This window comes from Chiloscyllium plagiosum, unplaced genomic scaffold (genome assembly GCF_037043375.1).
Source record: "Chiloscyllium plagiosum isolate Xiang-an unplaced genomic scaffold, Cpla_swu_hap1 HiC_scaffold_13, whole genome shotgun sequence".
NCBI classification, from domain to species: Eukaryota; Metazoa; Chordata; class Chondrichthyes; order Orectolobiformes; family Hemiscylliidae; genus Chiloscyllium; species Chiloscyllium plagiosum.
In genome coordinates, this window is record NW_028270151.1 from 67,177,949 (window position 1) to 67,199,397 (window position 21,449).

The 21,449-nt window shown below is 45.0% G+C and overlaps 1 protein-coding gene across 3 annotated transcripts in view; it reads left to right on the plus strand.

Moving 5' to 3' along the window:
* Positions 1-21,449, plus strand: part of LOC122556323 (calsyntenin-2) — a 564,920-nt gene that overhangs the window by 133,709 nt on the left and 409,762 nt on the right. For 2 of the 3 annotated variants that reach the window (XM_087993697.1, XM_087993699.1), the window contains exon 3: positions 19,693-19,728. The exons of the other annotated variant lie outside the window; for it this stretch is intronic. In XM_087993697.1, the coding sequence (XP_087849823.1) occupies positions 19,693-19,728 (36 nt within the window). The remainder of the gene's footprint in view (positions 1-19,692; positions 19,729-21,449) is intronic. 3 annotated transcript variants of the gene reach the window in all.

Here is a 21,449-nt window from a genome sequence, read left to right on the forward strand (position 1 = left end):
GGTGGAGGCTGGTACAATTGCAACATTTAAGAGGCATTTGGATGGGTATATGAGTAGGAAGGGTTTGGAGGGATATGGGTCGGGTGCTGGCAGGTGGTTGGGATATCTGGTCGGCATGGATGGGTTGGACCGAAGGGTCTGTTTCCATGCTGTACATCTCTATGACTTTATGACTCTAAAAGTGAACAGAATTGTAAAGCAGGTAGAATTAGAAAGGAGTGGATGTCTGTCATTCATCTTGTCCAATCTGAAGAAAAGTCAGCTGTGGTTTATAACAGCCAGCATTTCTAAAAATTCTTTCATGGGATGTTGATGTCTCTAGCCAGAATTTTCTGCTTATCATTAATTGTTCTTGAAGGCCCTGGAGGGTAGGAGGCTGAGGTGTGACCTTACAGAAGTTTATAAAATCATGAGGGGGATGGAAAGGGTAAATAGACAACGTATTTTCCCTGGGGTGGGGGAGTCCAGAATTAGAGGACATAGGATTAGGTTGAGAGGGGAAAGATATAAAAGGGACCTATGGGACAACATTTTTGCCCAGAGGGTGGTGCGCGTTTGGAATGTGATGGCAGAGGAAGTGGTGGAGGCTGGTACAATTGCAACATTTAAAAGGCAACTGGATGGGTATATGAATAGGAAGGGTTTAGAAGGATATAGTCCAAGTACTGGCAAATGGGACATGATTAGTTTAGGATATCTGGTTGGCATGGATGAGTTGGCCTGAAGGGTCTGTTTCCTTGATGTGTATCTCGATGACTCTATGGTGATGACCTACATTGAACAGGTACATTTCATCTTCATAGGCACATCTATGGTTCTGCGAGGAATTGTTTTTATAAAATAGGTGAATCCCAGGTATTCACTAAAAGAATAAAACCAACAGTATTAAACAAACAGAAGAAATGTTACATTAGTCACCAAAGCAAACAATAAATGGTAAACTGAAACAAAGAAATGAAGATGCTGAAGATCTGAAACAAAAGCAGAAGTTGCTGGTCTGGCAGATCTGACAGCTTCTGTGGAGAGAAACCAGAGTTAACATTTCAACTCCAGTGACCTTTCTTCACAGCTGTTCTTGCAGTGTTACATCCTCCTCCCTTCCGTACACTGAACAACCCTCACACTGGTAAAAACAATGACTGCAGATGCTGGAAACCAGATTCTGGATCAGTGGTGCTGGAAGATCACAGCAATTCAGGCAGCATCCGAGGACAGGCAAAATCGACGTTTCGGGCAAAAGCCCTTCATCAGGAATAAAGGCAGAGAGCCTGAAGCATGGAGAGATAAGCTAGAGGAGGGTGGGGGTGGGAGAGAGTGGCATAGAGTACAATAGGTCAGTGGGGAAGGAGATGAAGGTGATAGGTCAGGGAGGAGAGGGTGGAGTGGATAGGTGGAAAAGGAGCTGGGCAGGTCGGACAAGTCCGGACAGGTCAGGGGATCGAGTTTCTGGAGGTTAGAAGCTAGGATGAGGTGGGGGAAGGGGAAATGAGGAAACTGTTAAAATCCACATTGATGCCCTGGGGTTGAAGTGTTCCGGGGCGGAAGATGAGGCGTTCTTCCTCCAGGCGTCTGGTGGTGAGGGAGCGGCGGTGGAGGAGGCCCAGCACCTCCATATCCTCGGCAGAGTGGGAGGGGGAGTTGAAATGTTGAGCCACTGGGCGATGTGGTTGATTGGTGCGGGTGTCTCGGAGATGTTCCCTAAAGCGCTCTGCTAGGAGGCGTCCAGTCTCCCCAATGTAGAGGAGACCGCATCGGGAGCAACGGATACAATAGATGATATTAGTGGATGTGCAGGTAAAACTTTGATGGATGTGGAAAGCTCCTTTGGGGCCTTGGATGGAGGTGAGGGAGGAGGTGTGGGTGCAGGTTTTACAGTTCCTGCGGTGGCAGGGGAAAGTGCCAGGATGGGAGGGTAGGTCGTAGGGGGGCGTGGACCTGACCAGGTAGTCACGGAGGGAACGGTCTTTGCGGAAGGCGGAGAGGGGTGGGGAGGGAAATATATCCCTGGTGGTGGGGTCTGTTTGGAGGTGGCGGAAATGTCGGCGGATGATTTGGTTTATGCGAAGGTTGGTAGGGTGGAAGGTGAGCACCAGGGGCGTTCTGTCCTTGTTGCGGTTGGAGGGGTTGGGTCTGAGGGCGGAGGTGCGGGATGTGGATGAGATGCGTTGGAGGGCATCTTTAACCACGTGGGAAGGGAAATTGCGGTCTCTAAAGAAGGAGGCCATCTGGTGTGTTCTATGGTGGAACCGCTCCTCCTGGGAGCAGATACGGCGGAGGCGGAGGAATTGGGAATACGGGATGGCATTTTTGCAAGAGGTAGGGTGGGAAGAGGTGTAATCCAGGTAGCTGTGGGAGTCGGTGGGTTTGTAGAAGATGTCAGTGTCAAGTCGGTCGTCACTGATGGAGATGGAGAGGTCCAGGAAGGGGAGGGAGGTGTCAGAGATGGTCCAGGTAAATTTAAGGTCAGGGTGGAATGTGTTGGTGAAGTTGATGAATTGCTCAACCTCCTCGCGGGAGCACGAGGTGGCGCCAATGCAGTCATCAATGTAGCGGAGGAAGAGGTGGGGAGTGGTGCCGGTGTAATTACGGAAGATCAACTGCTCTACGTAGCCAACAAAGAGACAGGCATAGCTGGGGCCCATACGTGTGCCCATGGCTACCTCTTTGGTCTGGAGGAAGTGGGAGGATTCAAAGGAGAAATTATTAAGGGTGAGGACCAGTTCGGCCAAACGAATGAGAGTGTCGGTGGAGGGGTACTGTTGGGAACGTCTGGAGAGGAAAAAACGGAGGGCTTGGAGGCCCTGGTCATGGCGGATGGAGGTGTAGAGGGATTGGATATCCATGGTGAAGATGAGGTGTTGGGGGCCGGGGAAACGGAAGTCTTGGAGGAGGTGGAGGGCGTGGGTGGTGTCTCGAACGTATGTGGGGAGTTCCTGGACTAGGGGGGATAGGACAGTGTCGAGGTAGGTAGAGATGAGTTCAGTGGGGCAGGAGCATGCTGAGACAATGGGTCGGCCAGGGTGGTCAGGCTTGTGGATCTTGGGAAGGAGGTAGAACCGGGCAGTGCGGGGTTCCCGGACTATGAGGTTGGAAGCTGTGGGTGGGAGATCTCCTGAGGTGATGAGGTTCTGTATGGTCTGGGAGATGATGGTTTGGTGATGGGGGGTGGGGTCATGGTCAAGGGGGCGGTAGGAAGAGGTGTCCTTGAGTTGGCGTTTGGCTTCAGCGATGTAGAGGTCAGTGCGCCAGACTACCACTGCGCCCCCTTTGTCCGCTGGCTTGATGGTGAGGTCAGGATTGGAGCAGAGGGATTGGAGGGCTGCGCGTTGTGAGGGTGAGAGGTTGGAGTGGGGGAGGGGGGTCGACAGGTTGAGGCGGTTAATGTCCCGGCGGCAGTTGGAAATGAAGAGGTCGAGGGCAGGTAATAGGCCAGCGCGGGGTGTCCAGGTGGATGCAGTGTGTTGGAGGTGGGCGAAGGGGTCCTCAGAAGGTGGGCGGGAGTCCTGATTGTGAAAGTAAGCTCGGAGGCGGAGGCGACGGAAGAACTGTTCGATGTCACGGCGTGTATTAAATTCATTGATGCGTGGACGGACGGGGACGAAGGTGAGTCCTTTGCTGAGGACTGATCGTTCGTCCTCAGTAAGGGGGAGGTCTGGGGGGATGGTGAAAACTCGGCAGGGCTGGGAGCTGGGAGCTGGTGTGGGTGTAGAGCTGGGAGTGGGGTCGGAGCCAGTACCTGGAGTGGGTGTGATGGTGGGGGGAATGGGGGTAGAGTCATGAGCAGGGGTAGTGTTCCCCTCAGGGTTCTGGGGGGTGGGGATAGTGACAGTGGGGTCTGTGGGGGGCGTGTCAGCAGAATGCAGGTGAGTGGCGCTGGTGGGGGCGGAAGTGGTGGCAGACACGGCAGTAGGGGTGGCGGAAGTCACTGAGGGTGTGGCATCGGCGATGATGTGAGGGCCAGAAGTGGCTGTGGGAGTGGCCATGATGGGGGCAGAAGTGACATCATCAATCAGCGTGGGGGTGGTAGCTGCATCAGCCGCATGGCTAATGGCGTTTCCGAGGCCAGGGGAATCTTCTGGAATGTTCAAGGAGCGCTGGTTATGGAGCTGGGTAGATAAAAGTTTGTTGTACTTACAGTTTTTGATGTTTGAGATGGAATTGAAATACTGTTTGTTGAGAGTATGAATTCTCCTGAGGATGTAGTACAGAGTGGGTCCTTTGCAATTCTGAGAGAGTGTGGCCCTCAGCTGAGGCAGGGCAGACTGTAGAGAGGTAAGGTACCGGCGCATTGCTGCGAGCGTGGAGCGGAGGATCTTGATGGAGAACCGTTGCTGGTGTTTTTGAATCTGTAGTCTGTACTGTTTGTCCTGTTCGGGTCCGAACTCTGCTGGTTTAAAGGTGGTCCGGAGTCCGTGTGGGGTGAGTTGGTTACGGAGACAGGCACTGAGGAAGCAAATGTGGCTGTGATACCGAGTTTGTTTCAGGACATGGTTGAAGAGCTTCAGGGCTGAGGAAATGACCTGGGAGTTGCAATGAGAGAGAGACTCCCTGAGATTCTTGTAGAGAGAGGAGGAAAACTTCTTCAAGGCAGGCATCCTTGCAAGAGGATTCGCAGTAGGGTTAAAATCAACGAGGTAAAAACAATGACTGCAGATGCTGGAAACCAGATTCTGGATCAGTGGTGCTGGAAGAGCACAGCAATTCAGGCAGCATCCGAGGACAGGCAAAATCGACGTTTCGGGCAAAAGCCCTTCATCAGGAATAAAGGCAGAGAGCCTGAAGCATGGAGAGATAAGCTAGAGGAGGGTGGGGGTGGGAGAGAGTGGCATAGAGTACAATAGGTCAGTGGGGAAGGAGATGAAGGTGATAGGTCAGGGAGGAGAGGGTGGAGTGGATAGGTGGAAAAGGAGCTGGGCAGGTCGGACAAGTCCGGACAGGTCAGGGGATCGAGTTTCTGGAGGTTAGAAGCTAGGATGAGGTGGGGGAAGGGGAAATGAGGAAACTTAAAATCCACATTGATGCCCTGGGGTTGAAGTGTTCCGAGGCGGAAGATGAGGCGTTCTTCCTCCAGGCGTCTGGTGGTGAGGGAGCGGCGGTGGAGGAGGCCCAGCACCTCCATACCCACATACATTCGAGACACCACCCACGCCCTCCACCTCCTCCAAGACTTCCGTTTCCCCGGCCCCCAACACCTCATCTTCACCATGGATATCCAATCCCTCTACACCTCCATCCGCCATGACCAGGGCCTCCAAGCCCTCCGTTTTTTCCTCTCCAGACGTTCCCAACAGTACCCCTCCACTGACACTCTCATTCGTTTGGCCGAACTGGTCCTCACCCTTAACAATTTCTCCTTTGAATCCTCCCACTTCCTCCAGACCAAAGGGGTAGCCATGGGCACACGTATGGGCCCCAGCTATGCCTGTCTCTTTGTTGGCTACGTAGAGCAGTTGATCTTCCGTAATTACACCGGCACCACTCCCCACCTCTTCCTCCGCTACATTGATGACTGCATTGGCGCCACCTCGTGCTCCCGCGAGGAGGTTGAGCAATTCATCAACTTCACCAACACATTCCACCCTGACCTTAAATTTACCTGGACCATCTCTGACACCTCCCTCCCCTTCCTGGACCTCTCCATCTCCATCAGTGACGACCGACTTGACACTGACATCTTCTACAAACCCACCGACTCCCACAGCTACCTGGATTACACCTCTTCCCACCCTACCTCTTGCAAAAATGCCATCCCGTATTCCCAATTCCTCCGCCTCCGCCGTATCTGCTCCCAGGAGGAGCGGTTCCACCATAGAACACACCAGATGGCCTCCTTCTTTAGAGACCGCAATTTCCCTTCCCACGTGGTTAAAGATGCCCTCCAACGCATCTCATCCACATCCCGCACCTCCGCCCTCAGACCCAACCCCTCCAACCGCAACAAGGACAGAACGCCCCTGGTGCTCACCTTCCACCCTACCAACCTTCGCATAAACCAAATCATCCGCCGACATTTCCGCAACCTCCAAACAGACCCCACCACCAGGGATATATTTCCCTCCCCACCCCTCTCCGCCTTCCGCAAAGACCGTTCCCTCCGTGACTACCTGGTCAGGTCCACGCCCCCCTACGACCCACCCTCCCATCCTGGCACTTTCCCCTGCCACCGCAGGAACTGTAAAACCTGCACCCACACCTCCTCCCTCACCTCCATCCAAGGCCCCAAAGGAGCTTTCCACATCCATCAAAGTTTTACCTGCACATCCACTAATATCATCTATTGTATCCGTTGCTCCCGATGCGGTCTCCTCTACATTGGGGAGACTGGACGCCTCCTAGCAGAGCGCTTTAGGGAACATCTCCGAGACACCCGCACCAATCAACCACATCGCCCAGTGGCTCAACATTTCAACTCCCCCTCCCACTCTGCCGAGGATATGGAGGTGCTGGGCCTCCTCCACCGCCGCTCCCTCACCACCAGACGCCTGGAGGAAGAACGCCTCATCTTCCGCCTCGGAACACTTCAACCCCAGGGCATCAATGTGGATTTTAACAGTTTCCTCATTTCCCCTTCCCCCACCTCATCCTAGCTTCTAACCTCCAGAAACTCGATCCCCTGACCTGTCCGGACTTGTCCGACCTGCCCAGCTCCTTTTCCACCTATCCACTCCACCCTCTCCTCCCTGACCTATCACCTTCATCTCCTTCCCCACTGACCTATTGTACTCTATGCCACTCTCTCCCACCCCCACCCTCCTCTAGCTTATCTCTCCATGCTTCAGGCTCTCTGCCTTTATTCCTGATGAAGGGCTTTTGCCCGAAACGTCGATTTTGCCTGTCCTCGGATGCTGCCTGAATTGCTGTGCTCTTCCAGCACCACTGATCCAGAACCCTCACACTGGGCCTGTCCTAGATCTGTCTCACTTAGCATGGTACTGGTGCGCCACAAGACTATGTACATGGTATCCCACTTTTCACAATGCATCCAGAAAGAGCATTTCTAATCGAGTAAACTCATTTGTGACTTGCAGAGCATTGCACTGAAAATGCCTCCGATATTAAACTTTTTTTGTGCTTGATGAAAGTGTGTGTGTAAAACAGTACTTTGAAAGGAAATCAGAAAAAACGATCACATTTTCCACCGTATGGCCTTGCTAAGTTGGTGTCTATTAGATAATTGATTATTTTTAAATGCATCAACATTTCTTCAAGTCCTGTTCTAATTATATTCCCTCACTGATAAAGCCTGATGGATCATCTTGGATTGCGTGTTAAATAATAGCTTTACTTGGATGTGTTGCCTTGCAACACAAGGTCACCCTGCCAGGCGGAGTTTAATTTCACGCACCAGAAGCCCATTAGTGAAATAGGCATTTAGGAAAAAATATATCTAGAAAAGAAAGATAATATACAATCTCTGAGGTTGTAACAGCAAGAAACATGATACAATGTATAATATCAGATGTATGGTCTACATATGTCAGTGGAGGACTAAATATGGAGCTTAATATTGTTAAAGCACAAGCTAATGGTTGAACTCATGGTGATGTGTATGAAGCAAAAGCTCATGTAATGAATAGTCATGAGCAATTGATTATTTCCACCTTTTGAATATGTGATGGAAAGGACAATTCAGGTGCAGAACAGTGACATTTTTTGACTTAACACTTGCCATGATCATCTTCATCAGTGAACTGAGAAGATGAGAGAGCTTTTTTGCATCGAAACACTTACATTTGGGAAGTGGATGCAGAACTTAAAGCCTCATTTGTCAGTACAGTCACTTAGCATGTTTCAGAATCTCTAGGCATTGCGATGCCTCTGCAGTAATTGTAGAGAGGTGCTTATCCAGCAGTGACTGGCACAGCTCATGATAACTTAGGATGGCTTTGAAAGTTGCAAAGCCTTATGGAGTATTGTGAGATGATTTAGGAGATGCTTAGTTGGGTAACTTTTGTGAAAAATCTGACATAGGAACAATACTTTGAAGACTTCTCCAAATGAATAAGTAAGCAAATATGTGGATGATGAACACTAGGATAGCAGACAAAGGTGGCTGTCATGGCCTGTGCATATACAAATGGTACTGGTGACACCTAATATTCCCAGTCTATATCTAGGTTGTGAATCAGCAATATGGTTGTGGTGGACTGCAACAATCACAAGGGCATATCACGATAACTGAAGCTTTGGCTGCTAGTGCAGCTGATCGAGGGAAGTTCCTGTCACAGGAGGAAGGTGGAGAAAGCCTTCCTGGTGTGAAAAAAGGGTCAGGGTGCCTCAAGCTCTTTGAGAATTGCTGAGAGCTAAGCGACAAAGAAATCAAATCACCAGGAAACAATTAATGCAGAAATGCGCTTTAAGAAATAACATGTTAGAAGTGTGAATGTGTGAAGACACAAGCTTTTCTCAAATCCACCAGGTCTTTCTGAGCAGAGCTGAACCTGCAAGGCAATGATCCTTGTCCTGCACCAGAAACATTCTCACCAGAAATAAAATGGAAGTTCCGAGAAGAGCCAAGTTAGACCTGAAGCATTTGCTCTTCTCTCTCTCTCTCTCTCTATCCATGGACCTGCTGTGTTCACCATTCTTGCTGTTTTTATTTCAGATCACCAGCATCTGAAATGCTTTACTTTTATCATTTGTAGCAGACGTAATATTGCACTGGGAAAGTGCATATGAAATCATAGCCCTGCTGTTCCTGGAGTCATTGCAAGAGTCAAAGATTTTAATAAGTATACAGAATTACCCAATTTATCTGTCTTTTATACCAGGTTGATGGGAATCATGAAGTGAGTTTCTGTACTGAATAAGAATGAATATTTATTATAAATAACTGGAATGAAAATTTCTAACTATAGCTTTGCAATTATGAGCCATTGGCCTGTAATTTTACTTGTTAAAACTCGAACCAACTTAAAAACTCCCTTTGTATACACAAAGGCATGTGTGAATTTAACATGTCCAGTTCTCCCTGCTGCTCCTATCTTTAGAAAGAGGTCTGGCAGATTTTTCTCTTCACCTCCTTCCACATGTGAGCTCTGATTCACAGTCATTTGCAAAAGCTGCAGAATGCTGCTATTTCTACTGCAGCCAGCATTATTGTATAAATTAAAATTCTAATGTTCTGAATCAATATTCTTTGGACACATGATTAATATTCAGTCTGATCTGACTGTCAACTAAATTACAAAAGGACTGCCAATTATCAACACTGTTAGTCATCCCCTTCTCGGCCTTTTGGTTCAGATCAAGTGTAATTTCCATATTGCGGGTCATCAGAGGATTTCGAGATCGTCACTGGATTGGTTGTTAGTGGATTGTCAGTTGAGGTGAGCTGCTGTTCGTAGATCTTCAGGTAGACAAGCAGGAGGCTGGAAGAACATTTCGAGTGTAACCCTTCTTCCGTCCTAAATGTTGACTTCTCCACCTCCTGATGCTGCCTGGCTTGCTGTGTTCTTCTAGCCTCCTGCTTGTCTACCTTGGATTCCAGAATCTGCAGTTTTTTTGTTTGTAACTTAGTGGAACTTTATGCAAGCTTCGGCCCAACACCAATTCAGGGTCCAGCCAATCAATGCTATGACTGCTGCAAGTGTCTGAGCCTCAGGCAGGGTGTCTGGAACACAGTCAGGATGAATATGAAGAAGCTGGAGGAAGGTACACCAGTTGATCGGACTGATACACCTGGTCATGGCCAGATGGGCCTATCTACTCAAGGATAATTTCCTGTTTCTGACACAACTTTTCATGGTCAGATCCATTGCCTTCTGCTGGTTGATTGTCACCTATAGGACAACCAGGTGGCCAGAAAATGAAGCCAAATGTGAAACCTTTAACCCCGGAAAACACTGAGGAACCCAAATGAGACTGTTAAGACTGGAGAACAATGAAGTCCTTCTTGAATTTCTTGTGGACTGGTGGGAAGCTGCTAAGGGGAGCATCAAGAGGTTCTTTGTACTCAAAGATGTTCAGAAGGTGAGAGACGGATGGGGAAAACTGTCCAAACTCCAGACAACCATGCAGATCTTTCTCCTCCTGTGGATGATGGGGGCTGACATCACGGAGAATCTTCAGGAGGTGAAGAGCCAGCAAGCCTTGCTCTTTCACTCGGAGATCTCCAAGATAATCTTCCAGTCCAGTGTCCGTGCCAAGGAGCAGGATGAGACATGCTCACGTTTCTCCTTTGAGAATATACACAGGGAGAGCTCTGTGTGCTCAGCAGTCTGAAGGAAGAAGATGGCTCAGTAGCGTCATCTCAGTCTGACATCCTGAGGATCAGCAAATCCTTTTATTGCCAGACATGAGGCCCACAGACAGTGCAGCCTCCCGGGGTAATTCCTGTCCTCTGTCACCGAGGTCTTAATCAACAGCCCATGGGAGAGGCTGGACCAGCCGTTATCTCTGGATGAGCTGACCAAGCCCCTTAAGTCCTTAGAAAAGATTAAAATTCCCAGAAGTGACAGCTTATCGGTTGAGCTGTATTCAGCTTTGTCGGACTTAATTAGCTGGGACCTGCTGGGAGTGGATGATGGTATGCTTCTAACAGGTAGCATGTGCAAATCCATGAGGAAAAGAATCATCACCCTCATTTACAAGCGGAAGGGGGAGAGGGAGGCGATTAGAAATTGGGGACCAATATCACCGACAAAAGCAGATTAAAAATTCCTGTCTAAAGTCATCACCAACCGGATTAGGTCTGTTCTGGGACTGGGGATTCTCTCCAGCCAAACCTGTGCTGTATTGGGTTGGACGGCCTTAGAGAGCCTCCCACTCCCCAGGGTTACGATCGCATACATGCAGGAGATGGGGGTTAATGCCTGGACCAGGCAAATGCCTTTAACAGGATATCACACACCTATATGTAGGATGTACCCTCCAAAATGGGCTTTGGGGAGGGATTGAACCTGACTGCTCTACACCAACATCATTACTACAGTCTCAATCAATGGGAGGGAATCAGCTTCTCGATCAGATGCAGGGTCAGGCAGGGCTGCCCGCGCCCTCCTGCCTTGCTTGTGTGTTGGATGCTGCCTGACCTGCTGTGCTGTTCCAGCAATAAAGTTTCAACTGTTGGAAAACAGGGAAGACAGCCTCTCCCTATAGCTCAAACCATCCAACTCTGGCAACATCCTTCTAAATCTTTTCTGAACCCCCCTGGAGCGACAGAGGCTGATGGGTGACCTAATAGGGGTTTATAAAATCATGAGGGGCATGGATAGGGTAAATATACAATGTCTTTTTCCTGGGGTGGGGGAGTCCAGAACTAGAGGGCATAGGTTTAGTGTGAGAGGGGAAAGATATAAAAGAGACCTAAGTGGCAACCTTTTCATGGAGAGGTTGGTGCGTGTGTGGTACAATTGCAACATATAAAAGGCATCTGGATGGGTATACAAATAGGAAGGGTTTACAGGGATATGGGTCAGGTGCTGGCAGATGGGACTAGATTACGTTGGGATATCTGGTCGGTGTGGATGAGTTGGACATAAGGGTCTGTTTCCGTGCTGTATGACTGTATGACATGGTAACTCCTCAAATCTCCAATTTTCATGTTTTTAAAAAACATTGTTATATGGGTCCATTCACTGTAGGTCATGGAACAGTAGGTAATTCTAGGAAATGTGTATTGTGTTCATGAGAGGGAAAATCTTGTGCTTTGTTGAGCTCTGAATCAGGTGCCAGTTGGTCGCTAGAGATAAAAAAAAGTGATGTTGCTGGCGAATTCTTTATTTTCCCTTTTAGTGCACGAAGGATCTTGTTCTCATTAGTCTTTGTTCTGTCTGGATTTCTGTGACTTGAAGGTACAGGCAAATTACCTTGAGGCTGCTCTTCACGGGTGTTAAAGGACTTCAAAGTACATTCTACAACAAAGGGAACAGTTTCCAAGTACAAGGCTTACTCGTCACACTCTCTATTTAGACAATTGCAGTGAGTCATTGCTGGTGCCAGCCCACGTTTGAGGACTTGCAATGAAACGGCTAGCTGCCTAGTTTTCTCATGATTTTCACACAAAATTTCCTCTGCTTATTAAATAGATAGACCTCTGCCACAACATTTCAGAAAAAGGGACAGAAATCCTGGTAAAGTATGGACAAGCTAGCTTCTTATAAATTAATCATTCTGACACCTCCAGGCAGCAGTGCCATTAAAGAATCATACAGAAACAAGCCATTCAGTCCCTCAAGTCAGTCTGTCTCTTTCTTCGTGTGAACCATTCATTTGCATTGCATGTTCTTTCCCTGCTCTTTCTATTTTAGATAGCAAAGGTGGTAGTGGAGAGTCCTTAGTTGTTATCCACAGAGATTCTAAGTATTTATAATTAATATTGGTATCACACACTAGACTTGCTGTAATTTTTTGAAATATCACTTTTTTTCAAACCAACTTGAGTTTTGAAGTTGCTTTAATATTTTGTGCTAATGAACAATGTTCACTCCTTAACAGGGTGGCACGGTGGCTCAGTGGTTAGCACTGCTGCCTCACAGCGGCAGGGACTAGGGTTCAATTCCCACCTTGGGCGACTGTCTTTATGGAGTTTGTGTGGGTTTCCTCCCACAATCCAAAAGATGTGCATGTTAGGTGAATTGGCCATGCTAAATTGCCACATATGGGGTAAATATTGGGTAGGAGAATGTGTCTGGGTGGGTTACTCTTTGGAGAGTTGGTGTGGACTTGTCGGGCTGAAGGGCCTATTTCCACACTGTAGGGAATCTAATCTAAACAGAGAGTACCGGTGGCATCTTTTTGGCCATGTAACCTGATTTCAATAACTAATTCATAAAGCCACGAATCAACACAGGAGCATATTGTCGAATAAAACTGTTTGTTCTCCAATGTAACACAAAGAACTGCTGAAGATCTAAAACAAAGACAGAAATTGCTGGAGAAATGCAGCAGGTATGGCCAGCATCTGACAGAGAAAGCAGGCTATCCATAGATGTTGCCAGATCTACTGCATTTCACCAACAATTTGTGCCTTTGTTTATTCGCCGGCTGTCTGAAAATTACTACACCTTTTTGTTTTTCAATTCCAATTTGCATGATCACAATGATATAACACACAACCAATTTTGTGCACCTGGATCCATGCATTTTAAGATGTTGCTTTTAGGAATATATCTTTTCTACCCAAATAATGTAGTTCTATGTCAAATGTAAACATAACCAGTGAAAATAAAAATGGTTTATGATGGCATATGATTTATCAATCAATGCATGTCCAAAGCCATATCTTTCATTCTTCAATGCGTTGTCTTAAAAATAATGAAGACCTGCTAAATGAATACAATCAACGATCATATCTTCATTAGAAAATGTACATGCAAACACCTTGAGAACTGGTCAGCATTAAAAGGCCAATGCACTAAACAGGCTTTCAGAGAGTCTACCAGATAAAGCCGCAAAACGTCTCTGAAAACGTATTTGAATTTGTGTGTGTACTGGTATCTGCTCTGAACTTTATATATTAGACTATTTCTTTTCAAGGTAGAGACTGATAACTTGTAACAATAGAAAATTTCCATTGACCTTTCATTCTGAAAAGGATCACAAAACTTCCACGTTTTAAGAATTTTATTGTATTAAGCACACCAAAGTCATCATTCTCTAAATACAACTTCATTGACAGCTAGTGCAATGAAATTCAGAAAAAAGTATTCCCTGCAAACACATTACAACTGAAAAAACCCTTTATAAGATCATATATAAAGATCCGAGCCCTCCTGGCTTTAACAGTATCTCTTCTCCCTGCCCTAGCAGGGTAAATGTTATATCCTTGTGAATAGTCCCCTTCACTCAACACTTTGAACATTACCAAATTAATTTCTTTAGTTCTTCCCAAACTTTGTTTCTTTGAACCAGGGGTCTGTTCTTAACAGCCTTCTGTTTGCTGGTTAACTCAAAATAAGTAGCTTTTTTCCTGTTGGCACAGCAACACTTGAGTGAGTCTTTTACATCAATCTTTTGGTCTCACTCGTAGTTTGTAAAGAGTAAGAACTGCTGCCTTCTCTCTCATATGCAGGTATAAATGATTACACCTTACTTTCTGTTTGTTTTTACCTGGAGCCTTTTCTCTGCATGCTTATCTCTGGGCAGATGTTGTCAAATGTCACATTCTCTTTTCCCTTTCACTTTTTTTTTTACTTAATCTGTGGGCTGTGAGTGTCACTGGCTGTGCCAGCATTTAGTATCCATCCCTATTTGCCCTTCTTGAACTGCTGCAGACCATGTACTGTAGGTAAATGGTAGACGCACCATGTCATTAGGGAGGGAATTCTAGGATATTGACCCAGCCACTGTGAAGGAAAAGTGACATAATTCCAAATCAGGACAGTGAGTAGTTTGGAAGGGGAATTGCAAGCAGTGATGTTCCCATGTATCTGCTGCCCTTGTCGTCCGAAGTGGAAGTAGTCGTGGGTTCGGAAGGTGCTGTGTGAGGAGCCTTCAGATATTTCTACAGTGTATTTTGTAGATTGTGCACACTGCTGCTATTGAGCATGTGTTTGGTGGAGAGAGTGAATGTTTGTGGACGTGGAGCCAATTAAGCAGGCTGCTTTGTCCCAGATGGCATCAAGCTTCTTGAGTATTGTTGGAGCTGCACCCATCTAGGCAAGTGAGGAGTATTCCATTGTTGACTTAAAAATTCTTGGACCACTCATAGGTTGCAAAATAGCACTCTCTTATTTGTAATTAAGCCGGTGAGAGATCAATCGACAAAAATCTAGGATATCAGAGATGACCCTGAATATACCAATAACTGATCTCTGATTTCTAACAGAAAGGCAGCATATTTTATCATTCCCACACATTTTAATGTTAAGTTGTCGTAAGTAAAAGTAGATAAAACAAGCCGATTAACAACGTTCTATTGATCAGCCTAATCATAGTACTGGGAAGAAGTGTATACAGAAACATCTCCAAGGTTATGCAGAGAGTCCTGCATTCTTGTAATTCATATTCTCACTGTCACTGTGACTGCAACTGCCATTTTGAACTTGTAAGGCAAATTATTATTACAAAATAGAGACTTACAAAACGGAGACTTTTAACCATTGATTCCCCAATACTTTATCACCATCACATTCCTGAATTGTGCCTTGAGGTGGATAGGCTTTGGAGAGATGGGAGGTGAGTTATCACTGCAGGATTTCTAGCTTCAGATCTGCTCTTTTAGCAAATGTATTAAAATGGCTAGTCCAGTTCATTTTCTGGTCAATGGTAACCTCTATCACCATCCTGGGAATTGCTGAACTGTAGGTGTGGGAGAGTCATTGACAGGGAGGCAGAGAATGTGCATGAAATCCCAGTGGCGAACCAAATGCTCTCCTTATTGGCAGGGACTCTTTAATTAAATGAAGCTATGATACATAATCAAGATATTTCTACCGTCCCACTCAATGGTAGGGATGGCTGGACAGTTAAAGTTCAAGGCCATGTAACTTCTAATTATTAACAAAATTCAATATTTTGATCTTACTTGGTGCTTGCCATTAATTCATCTATCTTCAGTTTTTGCTGTTTAGTTTTCTGTTTTCTTTTAACAACTCTGCTTCCCTTAAATCCGAGTTCCCTCTCAGGTTGACACCCACTACGAAGTTTGATTTAAAAATAACCCCTGTCCCCACAGCACTAGCAAATCTCCCTGTGAGAATATTCATTCCAGTCCTGCAAGGATGCAACCCATCCAAGTTGTACAACATATGCCCCAGAAGTGATCCCAAAGCACCTGAAATCTATCTCTCACTCATTCAGTCTCTCTCACTCACACGCTGACAAACGCACACATTCTCTCTCTCTCTCTCCCTCTCTCACACACACACACTCTCACTCACACAGTCCTGACTCTCACACACATTCACATGCTCACTCACAATCACATGCTCACTCTCACTTACATTCACATACACACACACACACACTCTCTCTCTCTCTCTCTCTCTCTAGCTATGTGTTCAGTCACACAGTTCTCCGAGTATGCTCACTAACGCACAGCACTAGCAAGCAATCTGGATCTGACTGCTTTAGGGGTCGTGCATGTCCAAATACTTTCAAGCTCCCTCAAATCTGCTTTCAGGACCTCATCGTACCGCCTTACCTAAGAAATTGATGCTGACATGGATCACAAACTCTGGCTGTTGACTCCTCTCCAGGACTCTGTGACATCCTCAACCCTAACACAAGGGATGCAAGGTACCATGTCAAGAGCGCACAAATGCTGATCATACCAGGAGACTTGGAATCACTAGATCTGGGGCAGGAATTCTCATTGGATTGCCATTCGATACTGCATTTACTTGGAATAGCCGGAGATGACATTGAGAAACCGATCTGAGCTGCTCTACTTTGATTTGAAACTGCTTTGCAGCTCATTGCTTGACCTCATTTGTGCTGCAAGTGTAAAGAAATGTAATTGTGGCCCTTTTCCATTTGTGCCCTGCTTTTTCTGTATTTCACAAAAACACATTGCGCAATATTTTTTCATTCCAGTCGTAAGAGATTAGAATTTAAATGATTTGGCTGCCTGTCAAATTCTATGTTGTAGTACCTTGACTGACCTCCCATAACTACCGTTATACATGCTATGCTCTGACAGATGAGAGTCAGTAGTGTTTGTGGCGCTCTGGAAGCAGCAGAGCTTTTGAAGTGTGTTTCCAGCCCAGCATGGTGTTAGAACTTACTGTGTGCTAATCAATGAACAGTTCTTGCATACGTTGTAGAAGAACTCAGCCCCGGGCACACAATTATCTGGTTAGCACTATCTGGCCCTCTCCTGGTTCTGGGGGTATTGAAGGGCTTTAACATTTTAATCTAATGAAATATTTACAATGTAATCAGTTGCTCCACTTCTATATAATACAATGCTTTTAATGAGTTCTATTTTTCATTGACACATGTTTAACCTTTCTCAGTTCAGCTTTATCTCCTCGTTTTCGCATTTTGTATTCTGGGCTACAAAGCCAGTATAACAGCTTCAATGATATGATCTCAGCCCTTTTCTTTAATTGCACAGTTTTCAAATTAATTGACTGTATCTCATCGAAGTGGATACCATTAGGGGTTAGTGAGAGTTTCTTGCCTGCTTCAAAACATACTGCATTGTATGAAGAATGTGAATGAAAACAGACTTGTATGGTCAATCAAGGGATTTAAGAGGGAAAGGGGTTTTGCTCTGAATCTGGACTTTATTGTCAAACTTAATAGATTGTGACTTTCAGTTTAATGTAGCTTCATTATGTTTAGTGATTCTGTATGGGAGAGGTGATAGCGTAGTGATATTATTGCACAACACCAGGTTATAGTCCAACAGGTTTATTTGGAAGCAATAGCTTTCAGAGTGCTGCTCCTTCATCAGGTGGTTGTGGTCAATTTTTAACTCCCCAGTCCAATAAATCATGGTATTACTGCTGCACTGTTAATCCACAGACCCAGGTAATGTTCCAGGGAACCTGGTTTTGACTCCCACTGTGGAAGATGATGGAATTTAAATTCAATATATCTAAAAACAAATCTGGAATTAAGAGTCTAATAATGACCAAGAATCGTTGTCAATTGTCAGGACAAAAAACATCTGGTTCACTAATGCCCTTTAGGGAAGGTAACTACCATCCTTACCTGGTCTGGCTTACATGTGACTCCATACCCGCAGCAATGTGGTTGACTCTTATCTGCCCTCTGGGTAATTAGAGATGGGCAATAAATGCTGGACAAGCCACTGAATGAGTAAAAGAAATAAACTAAACTTAGTTTTTTTCATATACAATGCTGAACATTAATACTTGAATTTCTTTTGAACCCCAGGTGATGAACTTTTGGAATTGTCTACTGCAGAGGGCTCTGGAAGCTCAATTTTGAGGTTCATTTTAGATAGAGATTGATATATTTCTGACAGCAGTGGTGTACAAGGTTATGGAGATGGACTAAGTAAAAGGGCATTGAAGAGTTCTATCAGCAATGATCAGAATGAATAGAAGGACAGGCTCAACGAGATGGATGGTCTACTTCTGTTCCTGTGTTGCTATGGTTTATGGATAACATTGAATCTGTCCTAATTTCACAATTACCATGATCTTGCTAAATATGAAGCAGTCTTAGTCAATTGATATTTTTGTTTGTGAATCTGACCGATTAGATTAAAAATGAAAATTGGGGCAGACATTTTGCTTTATCATGGTACTAATAATGTAGAGGCCCCAAAACCAGAGCAATCTGTTCAAATCCCACAACATCAGCTGGGGAATTTCAACTCAATTAATTGTGGTGTAGGAAAGTTTCAGTAAGGAGACAATGAAACTGCCAGGGAGGCTGTTGTGGTGGAGGGGTAGCACCCCTACTCTGAGCCAGGAGGCTGGGATCAGGTGCCACCTGCTTCAGAGGTGTCTACTGGCATCTCTGAATGGGATCAATGGAAAATGCCTGAAACGACCAGGTTTTTGCGAAACTCCATGGATTCACTAATCTTGTTTTGGTGAAGGAAATCTGCCATCTTTGTTTGTCATTTATTTTGTCCCACTTTTATCCTAGCGTGGAGCTTGCCTTCTGTTCTTTATCCATCTTTCTTCCCTCTCCTTTTCTGGCTCTCTGTACTCGCTTGAAGCCAATGACATTTCTAAGCTTTCTAATGAAAGGTTATTGACCTGAGATGTTAATTCTGTTTCTCACTATAGATGCTGCCCAGCCTGCTAGATGTTTCCATCATTTTCTATTTTGTTGCATCTAAAGTTGTTTTCTGAGCTCAAGCCAGCTCCAAAACGTAGTTTTCGATACTATTAGATTTCAGAATGACGGAGGTTGACCAGTCCATATGTCTTAGTCAATTTATGCTGGACTTTGTTGGGTGGCACGGTAGCTCAGTGGTCAGCAATGGTGCCTCCCAGTGTCGGGGACCCTAGTTCAATTCCAGTCTCGCATGACTGTGTGGAGTTTGTATGTTCTCCCCATGTCTGCGTGAGTTTCCCCAAGGTGCACTTGTTTCCTTCTACAATCCAAAGATCTGCAGGTTAGTTGGATTAGCCATGGGAAATGAAGGGTTACAGGGGTATGAGTTGGATCTGGGTGGGATGCTCTCCAGAAGGTCAGTGTGGGTTTATGGGCCGAATGGCCTGCTTCCACACTGTAGGAATTCAATGATTTGTGTGTAATTGCTGAGTTTACAGATTATTGTACAGTGACATCACAAACAATCGTACCAATTCATTCTAATCTGAGGAGACCATCGGACAGCCTAGGAGGGGAGGGAGGTTGTGATAGAGGTGGCTTGTAAAACATAGCTTTGTGACTTTCCCACTGCCCTTCTGCTCAGCCTATTGTGTGGTTTAAGAAAGGTATCAGGCAGCCTTTCCCCTAATGTTAGGACAATTGAAGTTCCTTAACAACCAGTTAGTGGGCATTGTAGTGCCTTGTGGCTCCTTTGCCCAATAGTGATATCACTGCAAAGCTGCAGGCTTTCAGAGTTGGGATACGGGCTCACACCTGACTTGTCAATCGGGAGAGTGGGGCACACAACAATTTGTACAATCGAGCCCATTTTATCCCTATCCAAAACCACACTCAAGTTAGTATTAGCATTATCCATCTTATGAATTTCTTTTTCACAAGCATTTTTGGTAAGGTAAAGTTCATTATGAACGTCTGCAATTATTATTATTTTCCTTAATAAGCTTCTCAACTGAAATTGTATTTTTTTTCTCCTTCCTTACACAGAACACAGTTTCGGGGTCAACCACAACTACAAAAGAGGTATTGCACTTTCATTTGCATTCAAACCTTCAAGAACCAATCACAATGCAGTATTGGCAAATATTTATAGAAGCTTGATAATTTGATATGTCATGTTAACATGGTCCGGAACTGTTGTCTTATTGTCTGGTTGTAACATTAATCATGGAACTATGGTTGTATTTTGTTTAGTGAAGCAAAATTATCATGTCCATTATGTCAGTACTTTGAGCTAGACTTACTACAAATGATTGGATGGAAAAGTTCGGTCGAGCGCTCTGACTCCTTTATTTTACCCCAATCCAGGTAGCTGAAATTAAAGTGAAATTGTGATTGAGCAGATTGAAAATAGTTTTTCAGCAATCATCAATTTTGGGCTTTTTTTTCACCAAAGCCAACTTTCTAAATATGCCTTCTCAAAATCCCTGTTACAATCACCATAGTAACAGCTATCTGTTTCTACAAATTTCTACATTTTTACTGAAACCAATCTTAAGGAATTAATTTGCGGCATGACAGTGCCATTATTTACTGAAGTGGATCATTGCCGCTTCCTCTATTTATTTTAAGCATGGTAGATATCTTACAAGATGATAGTAACCTCATTTCTTTTATTGGACATGCATTCTAATTATAAATTACTGAAACCTCATCTGAAAAATAATGTGTCATGCTTATTGCCTGAACTGGAGAGGTTGAACAAATTAGAATCTTGGTAAGGATTAAGTACATAGTCCAGGTGCAATTTATTTAATTTGTGATCAACAGCTTAAACTTCACAATAGATGTTTGTGACATGTGTGAACATTTTAATTTGAATACACAATTTATTAGTATTTGGTGCTGCATATTTACTGACCATTGCAACAAGGGGGCCCTTCAGGATTAGTTTACATGTACAATGCACACATAGTGTCTATCTTGCTCCAAGCAGTCAGACAGACGCACATTGTGAGCAGTTTACATATGTATGAGTGCAACAGTGCTGCACCTTTTAAAGGACTATTGTACATGCAGGAAGTATAACTTGGGAAAGAGTGAGGCTTGCAGTTAACCACTGTGTTCTCTTGGAAGAAATAACAATGCGCAAGGATTCTGCTTTTGATCTGCACAAATATGAGATAAATACAGAATGCCACTGTAATGCCACACACAGTCAGACAGCCTAATTTATGGTTGACATATGGAAAAGGTTTATTCCGATTGATCTGAAGGAGTCACTGCATTCAGGAAATGGATGGTGGGAGTTGATAAAATAGGATGAAGGTTATCATTATGGATTGAAACACTTTGTTTAATCTATTGCTCATTATGTCTACTTGTCAATTTACATAACTGATGCAACAAGTCCACAAGTGCGAACCCAAATTTAGAAACTTGCATAATGTAATCTGACATTGTAGCATTGATGAGCTGCTGTGTCTTCTGAAGCACCACTTTTCAGATGAGATGTTCAACCAAGGTGCCACTTCCCCCTGATGGGTGTAAAAGATCTCATCTTTTTAGTAGAAGGAGAGCAGGGGCCATCTCCTGTTGTCTTGGTCAATAGTTATTTCTTGGCCAAAATCACTAAAGGTTTAATTGGTAATTCATCTCTGCATTTTGTGGCCTCTTAAAACAACGTTAGAATAGTGACTGCATTGCAAAAAAAAACTTCATGACTCAGTGGTTAGCACTGCTGCCTCACAGTGCCAGGGGCCTGGTTCCATCGGGTGACTGTATGGAGTTTGCACATTCTCCCC